General features: G+C 35.7%; 1 protein-coding gene across 4 annotated transcripts in view; it reads right to left on the bottom strand.

Annotated features, from left to right (window-relative positions):
• The window catches only part of GLRA3 (glycine receptor alpha 3), an 81,638-nt gene extending 67,236 nt beyond the window's left edge, over window positions 1-14,402 (bottom strand). For all 4 annotated transcript variants that reach the window (XM_039700285.1, XM_039700284.1, XM_039700282.1 and 1 more), the window contains exon 1: window positions 14,232-14,402. In XM_039700285.1, the coding sequence (XP_039556219.1) occupies window positions 14,232-14,350 (119 nt within the window). In that variant the 5' untranslated portion in view covers window positions 14,351-14,402. The remainder of the gene's footprint in view (window positions 1-14,231) is intronic.
• Window positions 14,403-23,317: the final 8,915 nt, after the last annotated feature.

The following is a 23,317-nucleotide window of genomic DNA, read 5'->3' on the forward strand; positions in this document are numbered from 1 at the left end:
ACTACTGATGCACGCTTTCTTGAAAATTTTACATCAACACCAGTCCTTGGGGATCCTTTTCATCTGATCATAAGCTACTAATTTTGTCTAAAACACGCTCCATTTTAGTCATTTACAGAGATAGAATGTTTGCATTTCATTTTACAATGTGTGCTACAGTGCCACTACACACATTGTGATGGTCCAGTAGACCTTTCATTTCATTATTTAACTTATTCTCTGAGACAGCAAGTGTGGCCAAACCCCTGGAGCAATTGGATGTTGTGTTTGTGGTCCATTCTCTCCAGCTGATGTTTGAATGTTTTTAATGCACTTCATATGAAAATGCTTCCCAGAGAAATTCAAAGAAATTAATTACACCCTTAGAAGGAAAGCAAAAACTGCAGCCAATGTGTATTTAATTGCATCTCACATACATTGCTACACAAAAGCATTTCAGTAAATTAGTCTAGTGGTACTTATTCATTGGTTCACCAGCAATAGTTAGGTGAATTAATCTCATGACTAGTCTCCTTGATTCTATAGCTGTAAGCTATGATGATAGAATTCTTCAGCTTTTAAAACAAAAAATATTCAGTGTAACCATGTAATTAAAGAGGTGTGCTAGAAAGGAAATCCTCTAATTGGTGGTGTAGGAGTATCTGACAGTGTCTTGCATTTTGAAAACTTTAGCAATAAGATTTTGTGATATGAAGAAAGCATTCAAAGCCTCTTCTGAGCAATACAAACTTTCATCAAATACATTTGGTAGAATTAATGGGGAAAGCAAACTTTTAATTTGATGAGGTCAGAAGCATTTTTGTAATGGTACAAAAAATGGCTTTTTTCTAATGATAATTTCTCTAACTATCTGATCTACTAATTTAGTAGGTAAAGGACTAACGAGATCAGAGTTTATAGTAAGCAGAATTTGCACGCATTAGTCGTACCTAAAAGTCGTACACCTAAAAGATGTACCTAAACCTTAACAAAAATATCTTTTTGAGGGTACAATGTTGCAGCATGTGACAGCTTAAAATGAAAAACAAGAAATATAACAAAACAAAGAAATGAAAAAAGAAATAAAACAAGAAATATAGAAGAATGATTACTGAAGGCCTCAAACCTAATTTATTTGATTTTTGGGGATAAGGCTAAGGTTTTTCCAAATTTTTGCACAGCTATCACTGAAATGCATTTGTTCAGTTAAGTGGCATGACATAGATATTCTTTTGAGGTGTGATATGTTTAAACTGACTAACTGAGATAGCTGTGTCAGAAAAGAGATACAAGTCACTGTGTTTTACTGCAACAAAGAATTTTAAATTTTGAAACCTTGAACATTAGGAAATATTGTGGAGTGGGAGTTCAGAAGACAGGATAAAAATTTTTTTAGCAATTATTTTTTAAATTTCAATAAAATTTAAACCCAACCTCTTTACTGAAAATTAAAATGCTTCATAGAAAATAAAAGACAAAAAGACTTTTCTGATTGGAGGCTCTTCATCAGAAATATTTATTTATGAAAATCCAGGGCCATTCTGGAAAGCCAGGAGCTATGTCAGGAGGTCACAGCTGCGTGGATCCAGTACTGAAAGTGACATATTAAATAATCTATCACTGCTGCTCCATTCTAGCTCACACAGAGATACTTTCTTCTGAGAAACAAAACAAAATACAAAATTCATCTCCATCTCTGAATTATCCTTGGAAGACAAGCTCTTTTCATTATCTGTATTGTGAACTCAGGGTATCTGAACTCCTAGTTTAGATGCCTGAATTAGCGAACGTTACCTTCTACCATTCAAGGTTAATTCAAGGAGATAATTTTCTTCCAACTCCTTTGTATTCCGTTATGAAAATAACTCTATTTGAATAATGATTTATTGGTGAATAAATTAATTTCATTCTGAGGAACAAAAAAAGTTTCCTATGGTGAAAAATAGTGGAACAGGGTGGCATATAATAAAGCCAAAGACAGTAAATGACAGAGAAAGAATTAAGTTTGCAATGTGTTAACAAAGACTGAGATTGCAAGTGCATTTCTTTGTATTTCTGCTAAAACTTACAATAATGTGTTTCTTGCTAATTAAAGATGCAATCTCTTTTACTTGTTGTAGGTCATAAAATTGACAGCTCCTTGTGCAAAGAAAATGCAGATTTTCATATCCTGCAATGTTTTAGATAATAATAATTTTATCAGAACAAACACAGAATTCTTAACTCATGTTTGCCAGAGTGTCATATCAACTAAGAGAAGCAGAAACATTGTATCACCAACACTTTAAAAAGGTATTTTTCTAAGAAAAACCCTCAAGAAAATTGGAAATATTTTGTGTAAAATTTAGCTTTTCTACTGATTTTTCTCAGCTGCGGAGATTAGTAGAGTTGCATCAAGACATTTTCAGCCAAGTAGCAATACTTATGTGCAACAAAGAAAACCCCTTTCCATTTTAAGTTCACTAAATATTTATTCTTTATTATTTTATGGCTGTAAATGAAAGCTACATTAAATATACAGGGGATTGCATTTCAATGCAACTATTAGAAAAATATTTTCTTTTAGATTTGAATATTTTTTCTGATTCAGCTACAGAATTCACATTAAATTTTAGCACTTCTGTAGCTTAGGCAATGGTTATAAGCATTTTTTCATATTTCTGATACCTGATGCCTTTAAGGTGACATTTTTTTTTTTGCATTTATTGATACTGTTGAGAATTCCTCCAGTTCTACAGTCTTCCTCTAGTCATGTTTGTCATGGAAGTAAAATAGCTTGGTAAAGTAAACACATGTTTAACATATGCTAACATAAAGTGCATAAATTATGGACTATAGTTTCAAAAACTTTGTATTGCTGTGGAACATTTCAGCTTATAACAGAGAGAAAAAAACAGAAAAATGTGATTTGAAGTCTTCTGATAAGTCACTCTGTCATGATCACCATTGTAATATATTATAGTCTAGATAATGTTAAATTTATATCAATTTTTTTTGTTTGTGACTTGGTACATACATATAAGCACAATGTTTTGCACCTTCCTTAGGGAAAAAATCCCTTAGGGTAAAAGAAGAAAACTAATTTGTCAGCATTCTTCATAATCCTATGGGCAAGGCTTTCTATCTTCATTAAAATATGCATTAAGCAAATTGCAGGTTGTCTCTGTAATTTTGCCTGGTTGTATATAACAAGTTTATTGTTGCCAGTTTCAGCAATGCAACATATGATTTAATTTTTTTTTATGAATTAGGTCTGTTCTGATTATTTTTCATTGTTTTCCCAGAAGCACCTATTTAATATTCTTTTAGCCTGCTGTATAGACTATTTTTATAAATGATCTAAACTCAGGTCTTAGTTTCTTGCCATTTTTAATTTATTCAGCCTACTTTTGGGGAAAGAAAAAGCTAACTCAAAGAGGAGCAGAGTATATTTCAAATATTCAAATTCTGACAAATATCTCACTCTTCCAAAGACCTAATAAATGAGTTTAGGTTTTGACAAATTTAATTTTTAGCTAAAAATAGTTAGATCTTCTTCAAATTGAATCAACTTTGTTTTGGTTTTGTTTGGGGTTTTTTTTGACAGATTGTACTTGGCTAAAAGGCATGGAATATTTTTAAAAATATTACAGAATCTGTAAGGCACTTATTTATAGTAGTCTGAACTTGCATTATTCTCTTACTATAAAGAGTAATTTGTGTATTCACTAAAGAATGCGGAAAAGTTATTGATGGATAGATTGCAAAATGACCAACTAAAATAATTTCTTGAATATTCTATGTTATTATACCAGATATTCTATAAAAACTGTCAGGGTTGAATAATCACATTTATTGTTGTGGTTAATGCATGATTCCCCTAACGAAGTGACCTTGCACAGGACCTGACTGGTGTCTTTCACCACCATAATGGATGGTAATGCAGTTGATGACAAAACTGAAAGGCAAATTAATGCAAATGAGACTTTTGACTGTAAACTGCTGTTTCTCAAGGCAATTCTTCCTAGATCTAGGAAGAACCTGTGAATTCCACAAACAAAATTCTACTGAGTGTAGCTTCTTTGTTGATTCTGTATTTAGAATATATTTCAAAATGTCCTTGAAATTGTGAAGATGGTTATCACTGAGTTTCTGAATTCTAATGGATTTTTTACTATTATAGGAGTGCCCCATCAGCTTTGCATTTATTAGGTTGCTGTACTCTCAACAGTATAAACAGAAACAGTGTTCACTGAAGTGTACATCTGTAGAAGAGAAATCTTTCTTGTAATCATAATTAATGGCCAATTAGAATGTCATGTGTATTCTGTTCCTTTTTTATCTTGTTTTGCTTTAAAAATCTACTTTCATGGGTTGTAAACCCTAAACAAAACTGGAAATGGGTTCTTTTCTGTACTTCTTTTTAATTTTTAGTATGCATAAAAATTTTCTCAGAAAATCTTCCATTAGAATAAAATGATTGAGGTTTATCAAAACTAGATACAAAATTGATTTTGAATTAAAACTCCAGATTTGTGAAGGCTGAACCACAATTCAATGAAACAGTATTCTGTTTGCCTTAGGGAAGCTCTGCTTGTATCAGTCCTGTATCTTGAGTGGGCATGTGCGATGGCTGTTTAGATTTGACTTTTTTTCTGAAATAAGTTTGATAAAAGTTCTATTAGAAAAAAGCTGAATATAGCCTGAAAAATCACTATATAAAGTATTTTTCCCCAAAATGCTTCTTATGAAATTGTTTATTCTGACTAGCCAGCTAATTATAGTGTAGATCTGTGCTATTACTAATAATTTAGAGTTTTCAAATAAGACAAAATATTTCTAGTAGAAAAAATACTGTTTTTATGAAATGGAGTTTTAAGGAAACATATGTTTCAATGTAGTTTTATGACACGCTGACAAGTTTGGGTGGAATATTATTCAGTGTCCTTTCTATTTTGTCAGTAACAGTCAGTTTTCCAATGTCAATGGAAACTGAAGTTGGAGACTCAGGTTCTAATTTTCAAAGACTGAACATCTTTTCCAGAATTAGGAGATTTTTCCTGCTTTCTGCAACTTCTTTTAATGCACTGAAAAGTGAGAATATATTTTCTGAGCTGTGGAATTTTTTGTGAGACAGGAATTGTGATGTTTAACCAACCGTGTTAATTTACATGAGATATGTGGATTAAGTAATTTTTTTCTTTCTATTAATTCTATCCAGGATCAACACTGCAATAAATCTGTATAAGACTTTCTTTAACAAGAACAGAGTTGAGCTTCAGGGTGATGATGAGAGTGACAGAATTCATGCTACATAATGACAGAACCCAGTATTCCTAATGCATGCACTGAAGCATATTCCTTACGGAATAAGTCAGAGAAAATAATGTGAAGGTTAAAAAAACCCAGAGCTGCTAGCCTTTCGTGCTTCCTTTAAATTATCCTGGTCCACTACACGCATTCTCCTTCACACACAGAAAATGGTGTTTAAACTTCCCCTCAGATACATTTTTAGTCTTTGCTTTTCTAGTCTTCATTATGGCAGCATCCCCTTAAATTTTCATCCCAGTATTAGGAACTTCGTGTGAAGAACTCCAAATAAACTGAGGGAAGGAAGGGTCATGACCTGAGCTGATCCCCCACTGCCCTCACAAATCCTCCACCAGATGAGTGAGGGGTATGGGCAGAACACCCTCTCCCCTTCCCTGGATCATCATGAAAGCATAGAGGACAGTGCCCCCTTCCTCAACAGTGTTGAAGGCTTTATTATTTGCAAGACCTGTTTTCTCCTGAAGGAGTCACTCCTGTTGAAAAGGAGGCAAAAGAGCATTCTGTTAACCATTATTTAGGAAATCTGAACAAGTGCCTTTGTGCTCACATTTTGATCACAGAAGAAAATTTGAGCACGTTGGGATACAAAGATATGTGTAGAGAAACAACAGAAATAGGTAAAGAGAGAGGGATATCCTGAGAGCTCATTTGCAGAGTATTAGAATTTGGGTATAAGTTTTGAAGATAAAAGGTAAAATTTTTAGACATATATGGAGAAACTTCCAAATAGTATTCTTGTTTCCAGTTCCCCACTGTATTGTACTTTTTGTAATCACAGATTACTGTCTCAAGTGGGGACATTTCATATTCATTTTGTGGGGTAAAAACTTGCAGTACTATGTTCAAAACAATTGACTATCAATTTTTAGTGCACAAGAACTGAAACAACAAGATCTTTTATACTACTTTAACTCTTGCAAATTAAGAGCTTAAGCAAACTCTGATAAATCTGCTCCTAAAACAAACAAAAGAAAGGGAAGAAACTATCCATAAAGAGTTCTTCTAGCAGAATAAAGCACTACGAAATAAATTCATTATGGATTTTAATAAAAAGTTTTTTAGGGGATGTATTCCAGACATCATGCTGAAATCTACCCACTTTGAATTTAGTTCTAATACTGCTGAGTCAGAAGTAATGGATCTGACCCAACAGCCTCAGGGAAAACATCCTACAGATGCACATCCCTTCACAGAAGTTCTATGTGTGTGCTTAGGCACAGAATGGACATTTATCCTAGAACACAGGCACAACTTCATTGTGTGAAGTCATATTGATTTCATGGTGTTGATTTTGTTTTTGCCAGCAATTTACCACTTTGTGACATTTATTTTATCTAATAGGTCACTCTTAGTCAGCATATATATTGCTCACAAACCTGGAAGTTTAGTTGGTCCCTGAAGACGTCTTAGTCTACCTAGCCTAGAGAATGGACTCTCCTGTGCATTACTGAATATTTACTGAACTAATAAAGGACAGTGCAGTTTTGAACCCTTTATGAAACTACAAGACTTAGCAGGAAAAAAACTTAAGATCCTTTCAGAAAATGAGTCCTTCTCTATGCCAGAACATTATAAACCAACTTTTCACAAAACTGTCCCTAAGGTCAGTCCCAAAAGAGTCCCTAAGTGCAGTCTCCCACTAAAATGTAAAGTCATAATCTTAGAAAAGCAAAGAAAAGAAAAGAAACCTATGAGAACCATGCTGGTATAACTGTATTAGCCAGGTATTTCTGTTGAGTGGTTACTCGGGAAATTAAAATTAATTAAAGTGTTGGTAAAAATCACACAAAATTGTTAACAGCCAACTTTGGTGAAAGTCATCTGTGAAATTGCATGTTCTGGTACTTGTGGATCCTCAGAGATGCTAGGATTACATTAAGTTCATATTTTGCCTTTCAAAATTCAGAAAGGTAGAATGGATTTGGAATGTTTTTTATAAGGAAGTGGAAATAAACTCTAGACATAGTGGAGTCTTAATGTAAACTGTACATAGTATATGAAGTCTTGAGCAATGCTGTGATGGGTGGCATAAGCCAATACTTTTTTTAGATTAAATATGTTTATATATCTATCTTATATGAAATTGGGAATGCAAAAAAGAGAAAAGTACTAAGTAGGTGATGTAGTTGTAACTACAGCTTGAATTTTATTAGAGGAAGAAAATGAGTTTGCTTTTTTAAATTTCATAGATGTTTTAATTTTGCTTATGATACTTTTCTTAAATTAGTTTTAACTCTAAGCATCCCATGCAGGTTAATAGCAATTAACTCAACCTAACTAACAGTTTAGGAAACTGTACTACTCCTGTGTTCTACTCTATTGTTTCACCAGAAGAGCCTTGGGATAACCTGCTGCCTTGCTTTTTCCTCTAACCATTGATTTGTATTAGTCAGTAACCCCACTGCTTGTGCAGCTCCACTATTTCAACAACCCCATCAGTAACCATGATCATGTCAGACCAGAGTGCTCTCGAAATTTTCTACCTTTTCTGTGGTCTCAAACTGTTTCCCTTGGAAACTGCATTTTGCTAATGTTTCATGTCACCAGAAAGAAATTTCAGTAATAACCATATTGAAGAGGACTGACCTTCCTAAGGGAAGTTCCTACCTAGAAATAGCCCTGACTCTCCCTGCTGTCCCCACACATTTTGTACATCAGTGGTAAGCCCAGGGAAGTAAGAGGGTGGTGTGTGGTATGGAAAAAATTGCATAAAAATTTGGAGTGTGGAGTCATTGTCCCTGCAGATGTTTAATAAAAAACTGAATGTGGAACTTTGTGCCATGATGTAGTTGACATGGGGGTGGTCATTCAAAGGTTGGACTTGATGATCTTATAGATCTTTTCCAACCTAATTGATTCTGTAATTCTGTTCATTATGTGGACAGTCCAGTTAAGTGTAGATTGGGTGCTATTACCCTTTTTGCTGTTGTATTCTATAACGTGTATTGGAGCAATTCGTTAGTCATGTGACTGGAAATGTAATAATGAAATGCATTCTATTATATTTGTATAAATGTATAACATCTATTTTTTTCTCATTCTTTCTTTTTATTGTCACTACTTACACTTCCAATACCACACCATCTGAAGGCATCAACCAGAAAGGATAATATTGCCTCAGAAGTCATAAAAAATAATGGATTATGCTAGAAAAAAAGTATACCCTTTTTTCTTGACTTTACAATGCAAACTATTCTGCTTTCTGATGCTCTTCTCGTTCTTCTGTTTTGGTCCTGCATTCTTCTCAAACATAGCTTTTTACTGTGCTTTTTCCTGCTCTCTGACATGTTCCCTTTTTGCTGGTAGTTGATATCCTCAAAATGGTGCCTTTTACTTGACCTATTCATGATGCCTATATACCAGGGAAAGTGATATCTTCTATTTCCTATCTCCCCTCACTAATTCTTTCACTAAACATCATGAAGTTTAGTAGGAAAAGCAGTAAAGAGGACAAGGACCAACACCACACAAAAGGGCTCTTCATCATGCATTACTTGAGAAAAGCTGATTTGCAGGAATAATTCCCTATAGGTATTATTACATAATACTCAGTAAGGTCATTTGAAGTCTGTATTCTGAATCTGTTAAAATAAGAAGCTCTAATCTTGTAAAAATTTTCATTTTCTCTGATTGTCATGATTCCTAGGATGTCTGGACAAAACTAATATTATAGAGGAGCTATTACATTTATCATCATACAGAAGCACAGCACTTATCTCACAATATTACTTGCTTTCAGTTGTTGTTACCATCAGCTGGCTGGGAATAAATTAAAAGAAGTTGAAAAGTAAGAAAATATCACTAGCACTGTAAGAATTGAAAGATTAATGGTTTTAATTGAAATTTCTGTGTTATTTAATTTTCTTAAAGGTTATAGTACTATAAACACAAAAATATATACATAATATATAAATATATAATCTTTTCCTTAAATTATAAAGATAATAATGACTTAGAAAAATCATGAGGATTTTATAGAAATAAAGAAAGGATAGCTAAAGCACAAATCAAATTTATACTGAAGAAACTCCTATTTAGTACAAAAGGATTTCAGTGTCTTCAGTGGTATAGTTGAAATACAAGAGCAATTGATAGAGCTGAAATACAAGAGAATTTGAATTACATATTCAAATAAGGGGTCACAAAACCCCTTTTTTGTCACTTTTGTCTGAGATTTGGAAAATACAATGCTTCCCTAAAGGTACTGATGATCTCCTCCTAGACTTTTGGGAGGACCCTTCATCACGGGAGTTTGGCTGACTGGGCTCAGTGTGAGCTCTGGTAACTCAGCTTTGAAGCAGAGCTGTTTGTTTTGTAGAACCCTCAGCAGAGGTTCACCTCTCTACTCTGAGGACTTGTTTTTGTTTCTGTTAACCGTGTTTGTATTTCCTTTTTTTTCACCCTCAGAAGTGCTGGGGAGATTCTTGTGGTCTCTGCACGAGCTAGTGTGCAAGCATACTTTCACCCAGTGTTGTACCTTCATCATTTTGATCGTGAGCCTGACCTGCTGACCTGACCCTTTGGCTTTGACCTTGGGCATACCTCTTCATTACCACCTTTGTCCATCAATTTGAACTTTTGAACTGTTCTTCCCCTGCACGAGTGCTGTGGGACTGCAAACTTTTATGGCAGAATCCTCTTCCTTCCTGCCTTGCTGTAAGTCTGAGGTCCCAGCTCGCCTACCCTTCCTTTGCTACTCCCTGAGATGTGCTAACTGCTTTTCATGGGACCTCAGTCTGCCACCTGATTTATTCCACAGAAACTATCTTTCAAATTAAGTCTGGGCTGCTGAGGAAAGGTATTATGCTTCAGTGCTGTCATCTTGCTTTAGTAGATTTACACACTTTAATTCACATCTTGATTTGGACACTTTTATTTCTTGAGTATCATTGTAGGTCTAATTATTAACATATTAATGAGCTACTGAAGCTTCATTAGAACACCTGAAAATCTTTATTTTCAAAGATGTTTGTGATGCTATGTCAGAATTAATATTTTTTAGCTGTTGTATTTTTTCTCTTTCATTAGTTGAGTGAACTTATACTGGCCTAAGGGATAATGACTTCTGCATCTTATACCTATTCACTAGAAATCAATTTGCAATGAAATGCAGGAACAATTTCAAAATCAGTTAACCTTAAACTCAGATATGCCCCAAAGTTAGGTTGCATGGACATTTTTCCCACAAAAATCTGGTTTTTAAAAGCAGATGTGTCTGAGATAGTGTTTCCTTCAATGTAAGTCCAATGGAGTAGTGAAAAGAGCAAGGAAAGAGGCAATAATCTAATTGAAGCATGATTCTTGGTCTATGCTAATATGAATAAATAAATACCACATAAAGAGAATCTATTTTGCATTTCCATAGTGCAGCCTACCTTTACATCCTGTTCTTTCCCCACACACAGGTCTACATACAAAATAGATACAGCATAGTTCTAATAGATCAGTGCTGGTGTCTGTGAAAGTTTCTGAGCTGTTATATGAAACTGTTTTTGACTCACAGATATGATCTTCACAATTATTCTACAAATATGATCTTGATTTCATCACGATCTTTGGATTTCAGGCAAATCCAGAGGATTTTTTGTTAACACTATTACTTTACTGAAAATTCAGGAGAATACCTAGTCTTAGACAGTATTTTAACTTCAAACTATATCTCAGATTTTTTTTCTTTCTCTGGTAGTAAATTACAGGTATTTTAAGGCCACATTATTTTCCCTAGATTTTACCTCATTTTTGCAGTTTTACCCTCTTAGTATCACGCTCAGGCTCAGACTGGCAGCAATATTAATAAGTAATATTTTTTTTTATTTTGGGTCTGATAATAGATTTTCTCTCTATTGCAAATATATTGCATAAACCAGGGTTTTATGTACTTTAACCATTGTTTTTAATGTTTAAAATCTATTAATGCATTATCAATATGTGTGTTAATCTATGACATAACAGTACAAACATGCACAATATTATGAAAAACTAGGGATAATCAGAGAATCATTAAGGCTGGAAAAGACCTCAAGATCACGAAGTACAACCTTTGACTGAACACCACTTTCTCAACTTAACCACAGCCCTAAGTGCCATGTCTCCTCATATCTTGAACACCTACAGGGATAGTGATTCCACAGCCCCCCAGGGCAGCCCATTGTAATGCTTGACCACCCTTTCCATTAACAAATTCTTTTTGATATCCAATGTGAATCTTCCCTGGCACAGCTTGAGGCCATTTCCTCTTGTCCTTCACTTGTTGCTTGGGAGAACAGGCTAATCCCCACCTGGCTACACCCTCTTTTCAGGGAGTTATGGAGACCAGTAAAGTCCCCCCAAGCCTCCTTTTCTCCAGATTAAACAACCCCAGCTCTCTCAGCTGCTTCTCACAAGACTTGCTCTCTAGACCCTTTCCCAGCCTCACTGATCTTCTTATTTTTTGTACATCTTTCAGAGATCAAATAATTAAATCCTATAATGACCAATCTACATCTTGTTTCAGTCATTGCAATTTGAAGGATTTTTGATGTGTAATGAAAAATGAGTTATTAAAAAAGAAAAATCAGGTGAAGCTTCTTCTTGTTAAACATGCATCTCGAGACTTTGCTCATTAAAATAGCCAGTCTAAATTTACACTGAAAACCATATTTTTTCCTACCTTCACAGGCATATAATTTAAACATTAATTTTGAATAGCCTCGGGGCTGTTGGACAAATAATGAAGGCTTTTCTCGTTAGTTTCATTCAGTTTTCTCACACAGGCTTTAGTTTCTTAATGAAGAGCTGAAAAGTTTCAAAGTTGCACAATGTAAGAGAAGATAACATCATTTGTTCCACAATGTGTGAGCAAATAAACCACTTTGTTCCTAGATATCTATAGCACATCCATCTTCTCATCAAGTATTATACAGGTGCTAAGGCAGGAGTCTGTGTCTAACAGAGAGTGGAAGCAGCATCCTACTAATCCCTGTTTCTTTTGCTCAAATAGAAATCACTTCACAAGGCTTAAGATGGAAAAGAAATAGAATTAATGGCTCTAGGAAAGTTGAGAATTTTACAGGTTTTCATATTTTAAATATTTTCCACTTTTTTCCCATTTTTAAAGCATGGAGAAGATTCCTATGTGTTTTGAACTGGCTCAGATTACTCATGTATCATTTCTAGACCTAAAGTCATCAGCAGTCTCTATCTTGAGATTGATATGGAAGATAAACATGGATTCTGAGCAGATTTCTGAACTCTTTCTCCAACCATGTAGTCCATGTGCACAGTAACCATGTTCATTATCATAAAGTGACTGTTTATGAGCAAAAGGTAATTGCAGTACCACAATTATCTGGATGTTGAAGAGAGTAGTTTGAATTTATGCTACATAAGATATCTGCATATGTTTGGAAAAAATTCAGTATTCGTACAGATTTATGTGGTGCAAAATACGTGTATGACTTTCATAACTGACTTTATAGCTTTTTTCCCCCTTGGAGTAAATGCTTTTACAGCGTTAAAATAAAGGATGAACAATTCAGCAGTAGGATGGCATTTGCATGGAATAATATACAGAGGAGAAATAAGTTCCATAAGTACATTGAAACAGAATAGTAATTGCACAGTACTGCTTGTATTGCCTACACGAAACAAGTGTTTGGTTACCTCCACTGAACATTAAATACTCACTGCAAAATTTGAAGTGCAATATACATGCATTGACTCTTTCCTCACAGTGTCAATCTCATACCATGTGACCAAGTTCCTTAAAATCTCTTCTTTTGGCAGAATTACAATAAAATCAGGTTATAAAATGTTTATGTTACATACGTTGATACAAAACATGTCATTAAATTAACTTCAAAATGGAAAGATTTGCTATAAACCTGTGAGCACTTGTGAAATGTGCCATCACTGTGGGGCAATATATGCTGCTGGTTTAACTTCATGGTTATAAATCCCTTACATGTATAATTCCCAATCTCTCCTTTTAAATTTAAGTTTCGGTTTTTGTCTGTCAAATAACAATGTGATTCTTAAAATAGTCTGGCACTGTCATGTTATATGCCATAGTTTATTTATTGTGATACAGAGCTAGAATATTTGTTGATAAGAAGCAGGGGTAACTGCATTATCAGTGAATATATGACACGGAAGTCTCTTTCTTTACATGTGTGATTTTTCTTTTAAAGTTTTCCCTCATGGAGCACCCCGGTTCATTTTAGCCTGGTATCATCACACTTCCAGAGCTAGGTGTTAAAAGAATGCTTACATTGATATAATAACACCACTTTAACTAGAAAGAGCGTGCTGGGCTGAGAAAGCCATATGAACCTCAGTCTTCTACTCAGGTCATAATTCATGGATATGTTGCCATCTTTCATAATACAAATCCGAGACTGTCGGTAGTAGAGCAAACGCTTTCCCTCTTAAGGGAACTTCTGTAGACCATATCCTCTTGAAACACTCAGCTAGTGTTTCTCTACTTCTGCACAAGACTTCTGACCTGACACAATCTGTGATTTTCCTTTTGCTGAAAAGAACTGACAGTAATAAAGAAGTCTATATATTCCCAACTCAGATCATCTTCTGTAACTTTTACATATAGACACTTTGCACCTTAAGAATTTTCAATATCATTGATGTTACAATTCCTGCTAAAAGCAGTGATAAAATTCACAGATCTTACAGGGAAAACTCTATCTGCAAGCAAGTGAAAGAAGTACACAGCCTGCTTATAAAATGCAGAATGGGATTCGGGACAGCGCAGTGTTATGAAGCCGTTCAGGAGGCGTGGAGCCCACGCATTTAATTTCTGTGCCCACAGCCTGGCTGCCGAAGGTAGCCGGGCGTTCGCGGTGAGGAAAGGCGGTGACCGCGGCCGCTGTCCGCGCCCGTCCCAGGCACTTCAGCTGCCGACACCCGGGACCGGAGACGCCTCTAGTCCGCCAAAGAAAGCAACTCACCTGAGCAGTATCGCAGCTTCCCACAGATAAAACCCCGAGACAGCCGCGCGGAGGTACCTAATCCGGGCCATGCTGCTCGGAGAGGCGGCGGAGCCCGGGAGCGGCGCTCTCGGAGGCATCGGAGGGGCTCCGCGGCGCGGCTCGGGCGGGCAGCACCCAGCACCCTGGAGAGCTCCGGCGGCTCCTCGCCCGCCCCGCCCCCGGAGAGCGCAGGGCGCGGGGCGGGACCGGGCGCGGCGGCGGCGAGGAGCGCCCTGGAGGGGCTGCCCCGGGCGCGGGGGATGCTCCGCCGGGGCTGGCTGCGCTCAGAATGGCCCCTGACCCAGAGCCTTCCCTGCCGCCGGGACGGGGGCGGCGGAGTCCATGCCTACATGGGGCTGAGACCGTCAGAGAAGTCTGGTGAACTCACTGAACCTCGGGTCACGGAAAAGACTGGGCAAAGAGGGCCGCTTCAGCTTTGCCTGTAGGTCTGGTGGAAGGCTTTTTCTTAGGAAATGAGCACAGGGGGATGAGAATACATCTCTGTGCTTCAGTCTCTTTTGAAATACAGTGCTGATTGACACAGAAAAAGTATTATATTCTGTTCTATTTGCCTTTTTCAGTAAAAAAAGAAATCATCTAGAGCCATAGGGTGGACTAATAGGGAAACCCAAAGAGTCTGAAAGTTTGACCGGGAAGGAGAGTGGAAGGGATTATGGAAAGGAACAAGGGAAAGAACATCTTAAGAGAGAAACCAGAAAGTTATTCATGAGAACACGGGGGACAGAACAATCTTACAAGTACAGGTGGCTGTAGGAAAGTGACATGATTACATTTATTGTCAGAGAAACCAAACATTTCAGGCAAACCAGGTGCTGATTTTCTTAGCAAGGGTAAGGTTTCATGAGTTGATATTGAGAAATATTATTTGAGAAATTCTTGTGGGAATCTGTAGGGTTTGTGAACAAAGTAAAATGAAGGATTTGTCATGAAGAGCTACACCTGGAGAAGAGAAGAAAGTGAAAATATCTATGGGATTGTAAAGTAGGGGTGCTCTGTGAACCTAAAACACAATGGCCTTTGAGCAGCTGTATCATGCCAGGGAGAGCTAGTGGAAAGAGAAATCTGGGAGGACCAGTTCAGGATAGAGCTCTGCATTTGTGAACAGCATCTGACTGGGCCTATCTCCCTCTCCTGGACCACCTCAGTATCATCTGCCTGCTTTTTTTCCCTGTAGCCACTAAACAGGAAACTAACAGTTAGATGGCAGCTCCAATACTTGTGCAGCTCCAACAGCTGCACAGGATTATCTCATGTCGGACTCTTATTAAAACTATTAAAAAACCATAGAAAACTTGAGTGCCAAAGACACAAGCAGATGTGGAAAAAGGCAAAGGTTCAGTAAGATAAGGCACATGAAGCAAAGAAAAAGTAACCGAAATTTAAGTGAAGTGTAATAAACTCATTACAGAAAAAGGAAGATGGAAAGAGAGAGAGAGCAATAAAGAAAAACTTTTAACATAGAAAAACAAAAAAACAATTAAAAGGTCGTCAAGTAGAGAAGATGCAGGAAAGAAATAAGAAACAGGGATTTTATGCATTTCTTATATCCAAAGATAGGTGTGAGTTAGAAATAAGGTATTTCATTAGAAACCTTGAAAGTAATCACATGTTCCAGGTACACTGTCTTTTCTTTTTTTAATTTCAAAAAATACCCCACATGTGACTTTCACCACAGTTCTTATTTTACATTTTTCATTTTCACAATGTTGCTATTCTTTTTTTTAGCTCGTCTTCAAGGTTGTTGCAGGATGGTATCACTAAATATTAATGCCTACCACACATTTTAGAGCTAGTTGGGATTTCTTTGTTGGTAGCTATTAAGTGTATGGCAAAGAATGCACCAGAACATCACTAACAAATTTTCCACCATTCCCTGAACTTTTTTCATTAGTAGTGGTTACATAACAAAGGGATGCTCTAAGTTTTTAGGTCCACTTTGCAAAAAGTTGATAATTTTGTTTTTTTTTTTTTCCTCTGTAGCCCCAAATGCCAACAATGATCATGAAAGAAACTTGTTAAAACCTTCAACTGAAAGCACAATAGCAAACAAACTAACAAATCCCTCTATTTGCTCAGGGACAGTCTGTCAATTCTGCAGGTGCTCTGAAGAATCAGTGGAGTACTATTGTTCTGTATTTAGAAGAGTTGATTCCTATCTTTCCTCTTTAAAATGAGTATGCAGTGAGGCTCCTTCTCCAGGAGCTATTTATCTTTGTGCATTATGTACTTCAACAGTGAATTGGCCTAAATTAATTTATTTGCACTGAGAAAAATGCATTTTTTTTAAGGTGCTATTAGTTGAAATGACCATCACAAACTCTCCATGTCTCCAATAGAAACAGTTCTATTAATTATAAATGCAGGTTATATTTTAGATATGCAGAGTTCAAGCTTCTCAAAATCCTTGTGGGAAATAGATATGCTTGCTTGTGCTTTAGGTAGCCAGTTTACTGTTGCAATATTTTATTCTGCTAAATGAGACTGTTTTCAAACTTTTGAAAGTTTTCTGCTGGTAGTGTTGAATATTAAAATATTTTCTTCTGAGGGAATGAAAAAAACACACCTTGATATATAAAAGGTTCCAATTCAACAAAATACTACTGTTGACTTTAAACTTTGATAAAATATTTCCTAATTGTTTTAATTCACTATATTGTTTTAATTACCACCTTTTTAGTCTTTCCTTATCATTACTGGTAGACTTACCTGCTTATTATATAAAGCTAAACTAATGGCTATGTCCCATCTTTAGAAGATCTTTATCATATCTTTTGATACTTCTGGCAGTTACAGTAGCTTGAAAGATGAGATTTGTTTGAACAGCTATTGTAAAACCAGATTCCAGAAGCCAGAGCTTCTGTCTCAAATATTAATGTTGTTTATTGATATAAAATATCAAATAATATTGCTCATAATTCAAAACATGGTAGCTGGTGTGTGCCACATGCATACAAAACTGAGCTACCTGATTTATTTTCAGTAGTAGAGGTGAATTGAAGTACATTCTTTACAAATGGAAAACATCAGCATGTTGAAAAAAAAAGTTTTCATCAAAATATTCTAAAGTCAATCTCTAATTCTCCTTATGACCAGCAGGCTGCATAGCTACTACATCCCTGGTACAACCATGATTTAGGTATATATGAAAGTAAATCACTTGTATTTATGAGCTTGAGAAGTGTTCACCAGGAGTAGCCTGTGAGGCAAAAATGGTTTAAGGTTACTGGAAGAAGATAGTCCTAATGAGAATCATAACAATTTTTTTTTTTTTTTTTGTTCCAAAAATGGGGATACTTGAAAAACCTTGTATATTGGACAACAAGAAATAGGATAGGTCAATATTATAGACTACCTCAGTTTATTAACACAAAATTTATACAACTGAATGCAAGACAATGTAGCTACTTCAAGTTATTCACACAGAGGAAACAAAGTGCATATATGGGTAGAAGGATCATAGTTGTAGCCATGAGAATTTATTATTATCATTTTCGTATGCCCAATCATAAACACATTATGGTTCAGTATGTTTAATCATCCTGTAAAAAGGCTGATAGCAAATTTCAAAACAAAGTTCATATATGGGTAGAAGGATTACTTAAAATGCTTTTTGGTGTGATAACATTATTATGGAATATTAAGACAAACTAAGCATAGTTGTAGCCATGAGAATTTATTATTATCATTTTCGTATGCCCAATCATAAACACATTATGGTTCAGTATGTTTAATCATCCTGTAAAAAGGCTGATAGCAAATTTCAAAGGTTTCTGAAAAGAACTGCAAGAATGTTACAGCTTGGAATACTTTTCTAAATGTAAGATTAAACTTCATCTTGTAAAAAACGGAAAGGTCTTTAGACATCTGCATGAAGTAAAAGAAACTGAAGTCAAGATAAAGATTTTAAAATTTGAAATAGTTAGAGGTAGTAAATTGGCAAGACTGGAACCTGATAAATGACGAATTCAGAACAGAAGAAGAGTAATCTTACTTTGAAGCAATTAAATTATTAAAATACCTAAAAAGGGAATACAACTGATCACCTTTAAAGTGTTTAAATCTTGGTCAGTTGTATGTTTTGGGTTTGGTCCAGAAGCCATTGGGTAAAATCTGATGACCCTTGAGATTCAGCTCAAGTCAGCCATGACTCCAGTATTAACACATGTGAATCTATAAACCCCAAATGTTTTATAATGATATATTCAGCTACAGAGTTAGAGTTATTTACTTTCTTATAAGGATGACTTCCAAACTGACAGCTGAAAACCCCACGTATCATAATGGTAAGGAATAAAGACCTCATGTATGAAGTCCTTACCACACTTGCATTGCCAGTTTGTACATTCTAGCATTTAAAGAGGGTGTTGTGATGGGACATGACATCACTGTACTTTTAGATACTGGTTTTACTGAGACATGTTTGATTATGTTAATTAGTCTGGCTTTCTCAGTACACAGGATTCCCCAGGATGTAATTCATTCAAGTGTGAAACGCCAGAGACTTTGACCTATTACTAAACACAAAACTACAAATAGAATATATGTTTTTCAATAAACACAGTCCTAAAATAGAAAGGCTGTTTTTAAAATATGAGAGTAATTTCACTAAAAAGAAAATATTAGTTGTTTGATATACCACAACAAGCAAGAAAAGGCTTAGAAATGTATTTCAGTCTCTAAAAACAAAGAGGAGCCTATATGAAATCATTTGCGAGACGGTTTTCTCTAAAAAAATGAAATGTGTGTGTTCACCACGAGGCTGAAACATAGCATTCTAAAAATGTATTACCTCAAAAGCAAGACTTAGGATAACTAAAATAAATAGGCTTTTTGGCCATTGCATTTAATTTTTGGGATGCATACAAATTAGTTTCTAATTCATGGTTGACTAAACTTTCAGGCTTTTAGTAAACTGTGAAACACCAGATTGCATGTATTTTTCTTCATATACTTTTTTCTTCTCAAACACATCCTACCTTTAACCTTAATTCTCATAAGTCAGATGGAGTTCCTGAGTTCCAGTGACATCAGTTTTATCCATCATGATCTTTAGGTCTGTGCTAATCTATGTAAGACATCAGTATTTGGAGAGGTGTGTTATGGTAGTAACAGAAATTAAAATACAGATAAGTGGTCTATATTTTACTTTTAGTGTAAGATCCCAGTCAATGTTAAGAGTTATTTCAATGTAATATGTAAATTTTATTTCAGAGTAATAATATGTCCCATGAAAATACTCCCCATCCTGTAAATAACAGCTATATACATAAAAATATCACCAAGTTGTCTGATATCAAAATATAAAATTATTGTTAAATATTAGTCAGTTACAAAAAGTTACAAAAAGTGTCTGTATGTATTCACTTTTTAGGAAGACAACTAAGAAAGGATATAAATGCAGTATAAGTTTGTAATCCAAAAGTAGTCATCATTGAAAAGAAATTCTGAGGTGTACCTGATTGTTGTCTGTGGTGTCTTAACTGCCTTGGAGCAAGACATGGTCTTCTGTTTATGTGCTTATAATTTCTGTTAGAAATTAAGAAACAATGGGAACTTAGTATTTTCTCTCTATTTTATAAAAAAAGATATCAGAACAGTCTATAAAGTGGGTAGAGATGCCTATGAACCATTGTGTGCACAGTTCAATAAAAAGCAGAAAGATTTCCAAGTTAATTTCATACTTTGTGTGAAACTCTCCATTAATTAATTAAGGGTTCAATCCATTTAACTCTGCTTAGCTCAGAGCAAGTGAGCTCTTCTGCTGGAGTCAGCTGCCCTGTGAGTGTTTTGCTGGCTCAAGCCTCAAGGGAGATCATTCCTGCTAGTTAGTCAGTGCTCCTTTTTTTTTTTTTTATTTAATTACTCCATGTAATCATATTAGAACAATTCTTAAATATCCAGAGCCTGCCATTTTCCCAGTGTGAAACTTTCAGTTTCTTCTGTTTGTTTGAGTGTTTATTTTAAATTCACCCATGGGATAGTTTTGCATGAAAAAAAAATAACAGAGAAGCATATTGTACCTGTGCAAATTAACTCCCATGGATTTTGATGCTAGAAATATGATTGCTTGCATGTCTAAAACATGGTAGGGGTTGAGACTATTTCTTAATATAGTTGAAAAACTGGGTCTTGTGGTGAGAAGACTTATAGTAAGGACATCTCAATCCTTTATATTTTAGGCTGTGTTGTTTTTTGTGCTTAAAGAAAGGGATTTAGATAGACATTTTTGAAATCTGTTTGGGCTGGGCTACCTTTGTTTCTACTGAAGTATTATAAATTGAAATGTAAAAATCCCCCACCAAAACCCCAAACTGAACTACTTTCTAAAAGCACTTCCCAGTGGCCATGAAGAGATGCAGGAAAGTCATAGTCACAGCAGGTGTACGTAAAAAGAGAAGAATTAAAGCTGGACACTCAGATTTTCTTGTCCTGCCCTACTTTACAGCATTTTCCTTGAGAGTATTCAGATTTTGCAGTATGTCCTGGGAGTAATAAACACAAATATGAATTTAGGGAGAGAGTAAATACTAAAGACATAAACCAGTGGAAAATCTCCCAGTGATTGTTCTCTCCCTCTTGCTGTGGTTTGTGCTCAGCTCCTTTCTACTGACTGTACAGAATATATCATAAGGATAAAGAAAGGACATAAATCTTATAAGGATAACATGAGCCATGTAAACATTCAATAACCTTTGGATTCCTGTATGACATAAATAGGTTGCAGAAGATCCTTTTTTCCAGGAGATCTGAAATATGATTCCAAAATGTAAGATCTGGGCAAGCTTAATTTGGTAGCTGGTTGTTTCTTTATAAGCATTGTTACTCAAAATGGATTCTCAGAGTTGTGAATGAAAACCAAACTATTTTTTCCCACTTTTTCCTTAGTAGCTTTTCTTAAACCATTTTTACATCAAATGACCTATTATTTCAGCTAATTAATTTACTGTAAAATGTATTATTTTTGTGATAATCAATTACATTACATTGGTTTTACATTCATTCCTTTTTATATGGAATGAATGCTTGATAACATATTTTGATTTGTTTGTAAGGGCTTGGATGACTGGATCATTTGCATTGAGGTGTAATAATGCTTACTGTTAGGGAACAGGCAGAGATGTTTATTGGACTTCCCATGTTGCTATTATTTTGCTTGTTTCAATTCTATTAATTCTTTGTTTGGTTCAATTCTATTAATTCTCAAATCAGTTTGCCTCCTAACATAAACTTTTACTCTCTTGTTCCTTATTTCATGTTTGCAGTATCTGTCACACTTTTGAAAAGGATCATGTTAAATTATTTGATTTTTTCCTCTGAAACAAACTGATAGTCTTTGATTTTGTTCTTATCTAATGCTTCCTACTAATACATCTCTAGCTAGTGCTGTTCACCACTGAAACACAGATGTGAGAGGAAGCACATATGAGAAGGGCTTGTAACATGACTATTAGCTGGTATATAGCATTTCCTAAGTCAGTATTGGGTTTGTGCCTATATTTTGGAATTATTTCTAGGACCTGTTTGGCATTGTCCTTCTTTCTGACTTTGCTCTAAATGAAAACTATTTTGATAACTCTAGTTGTAAGACAAGCGCAAAAACTGTTCCACGCAGACTCATAATGTCCTCTGAAATTCGACTGTACAACTAAAGCTGTGCACTGTGTAGAGATGTGCTCTAATTTTTTTTGCCTAACAGTAGCTTGGCAGTGGGAGAAAATGGTTTCAATAATTGACCACTGGTGTTTTTTTGAAGGTGTCTCAACTCACTATCCAGCTTTTATTTGCGTGTGGTAAACTGCTTTATATGGGGAGGGGTCTAGGAAGGCTGTGAGAGACGTAATTCTAAACAATCACTCCTGTTTTGTTGGTTCACTTAATGCAACTATTTGGCATCCTTTTAATGAGGTTTTTTCTTAGCCTCATTCTTCTGGAAAGGAGGAAGAGACGAGTTGAACATGTATTCATATCTTAAAGGGATATAGTTTGAAAATATCATGTAAGTCTTGAAAGCATAAACTTTCAGTAATGATAAAGCTGTGCCAGGCACTTTACACTCAGAGAGTTCTTCAATATTAGAAAATGGTAATCAACAAAATTAATCAAATCTTCAAGGTGCCCTGTTTAACTGAAGTTTTAGGACTAGCCTGTCTGCCTTTTGAGTCTCACTTCTCTAGCAATGGCACGTACAGCTTTCAGGGCTGTTCTTCAGCATGCGTGCTTTAAAGAGAAATGCATATAGGACATAGTTTTGAGAATATTATACACTAGATTGCACTAGATAGTGTGGCCAGCAGGATCAGGGCAGTGATTGTCCCCCTGCACATGGCACTGGTGAGGCCACAGCTTGAATCTTGTGTTCACTTCTGGGCCTCTCACTACTAGAAAGATGTGGAGGTGATCTCCACAACAGGACAGCAAAGCTGGGGAAGGTTTGCACAAGAGCACAAGTCTGAAGACTGGCTGCAAGAGATGGACGTATTTAGTCTGGGGAAAAGGAGATTCAGTGGGAGCTTCTCTCTCTCTCTCTCTAACTATCCCACCAGTGGCAAGGTGGAGATGAGCCACTTCACCCAAGTAACAAGTGATAGAACAAGAGGAAATGGCTTCAAATTGTGTTAGGGGAGTTTTAGCTTGGATATTGGGGAAAAGTTCTTCTCTGAAAGAGTTGTCAAGCATTGGAACAGGATACTCAGGGAAGTGGTGGAGACACCATCCCTGCAGGTATTTAAAAGCTGTGCAGATGTGAAGTTGTGTGCTTGGGGATGTGGTTCAGTGATGGTCAGTACTGGCAGATTCTTAAAGGTGATGATCTAAATGATGCTATTAAATAGAGTTTCAACTTGGTTGAGCATGTACTTATAATAACTTATACAAAATGTGTATTTTAAGTCAAATTTGGTATGCAAGTGATCATTTACATATACATATTGAATTCAAAATCCTCTTATCTACTGACAAAAACTATATAGCTGGATATGATTGAAAGTCAACAGCTGTGTTTGTAGAGCTGTGATGATGATTGTCCTGACCTGATCTGTGACTCC

This window comes from Passer montanus, unplaced genomic scaffold, assembly GCF_014805655.1.
Source record: "Passer montanus isolate IOZ18808 unplaced genomic scaffold, ASM1480565v1 scaffold14, whole genome shotgun sequence".
NCBI classification, from domain to species: Eukaryota; Metazoa; Chordata; class Aves; order Passeriformes; family Passeridae; genus Passer; species Passer montanus.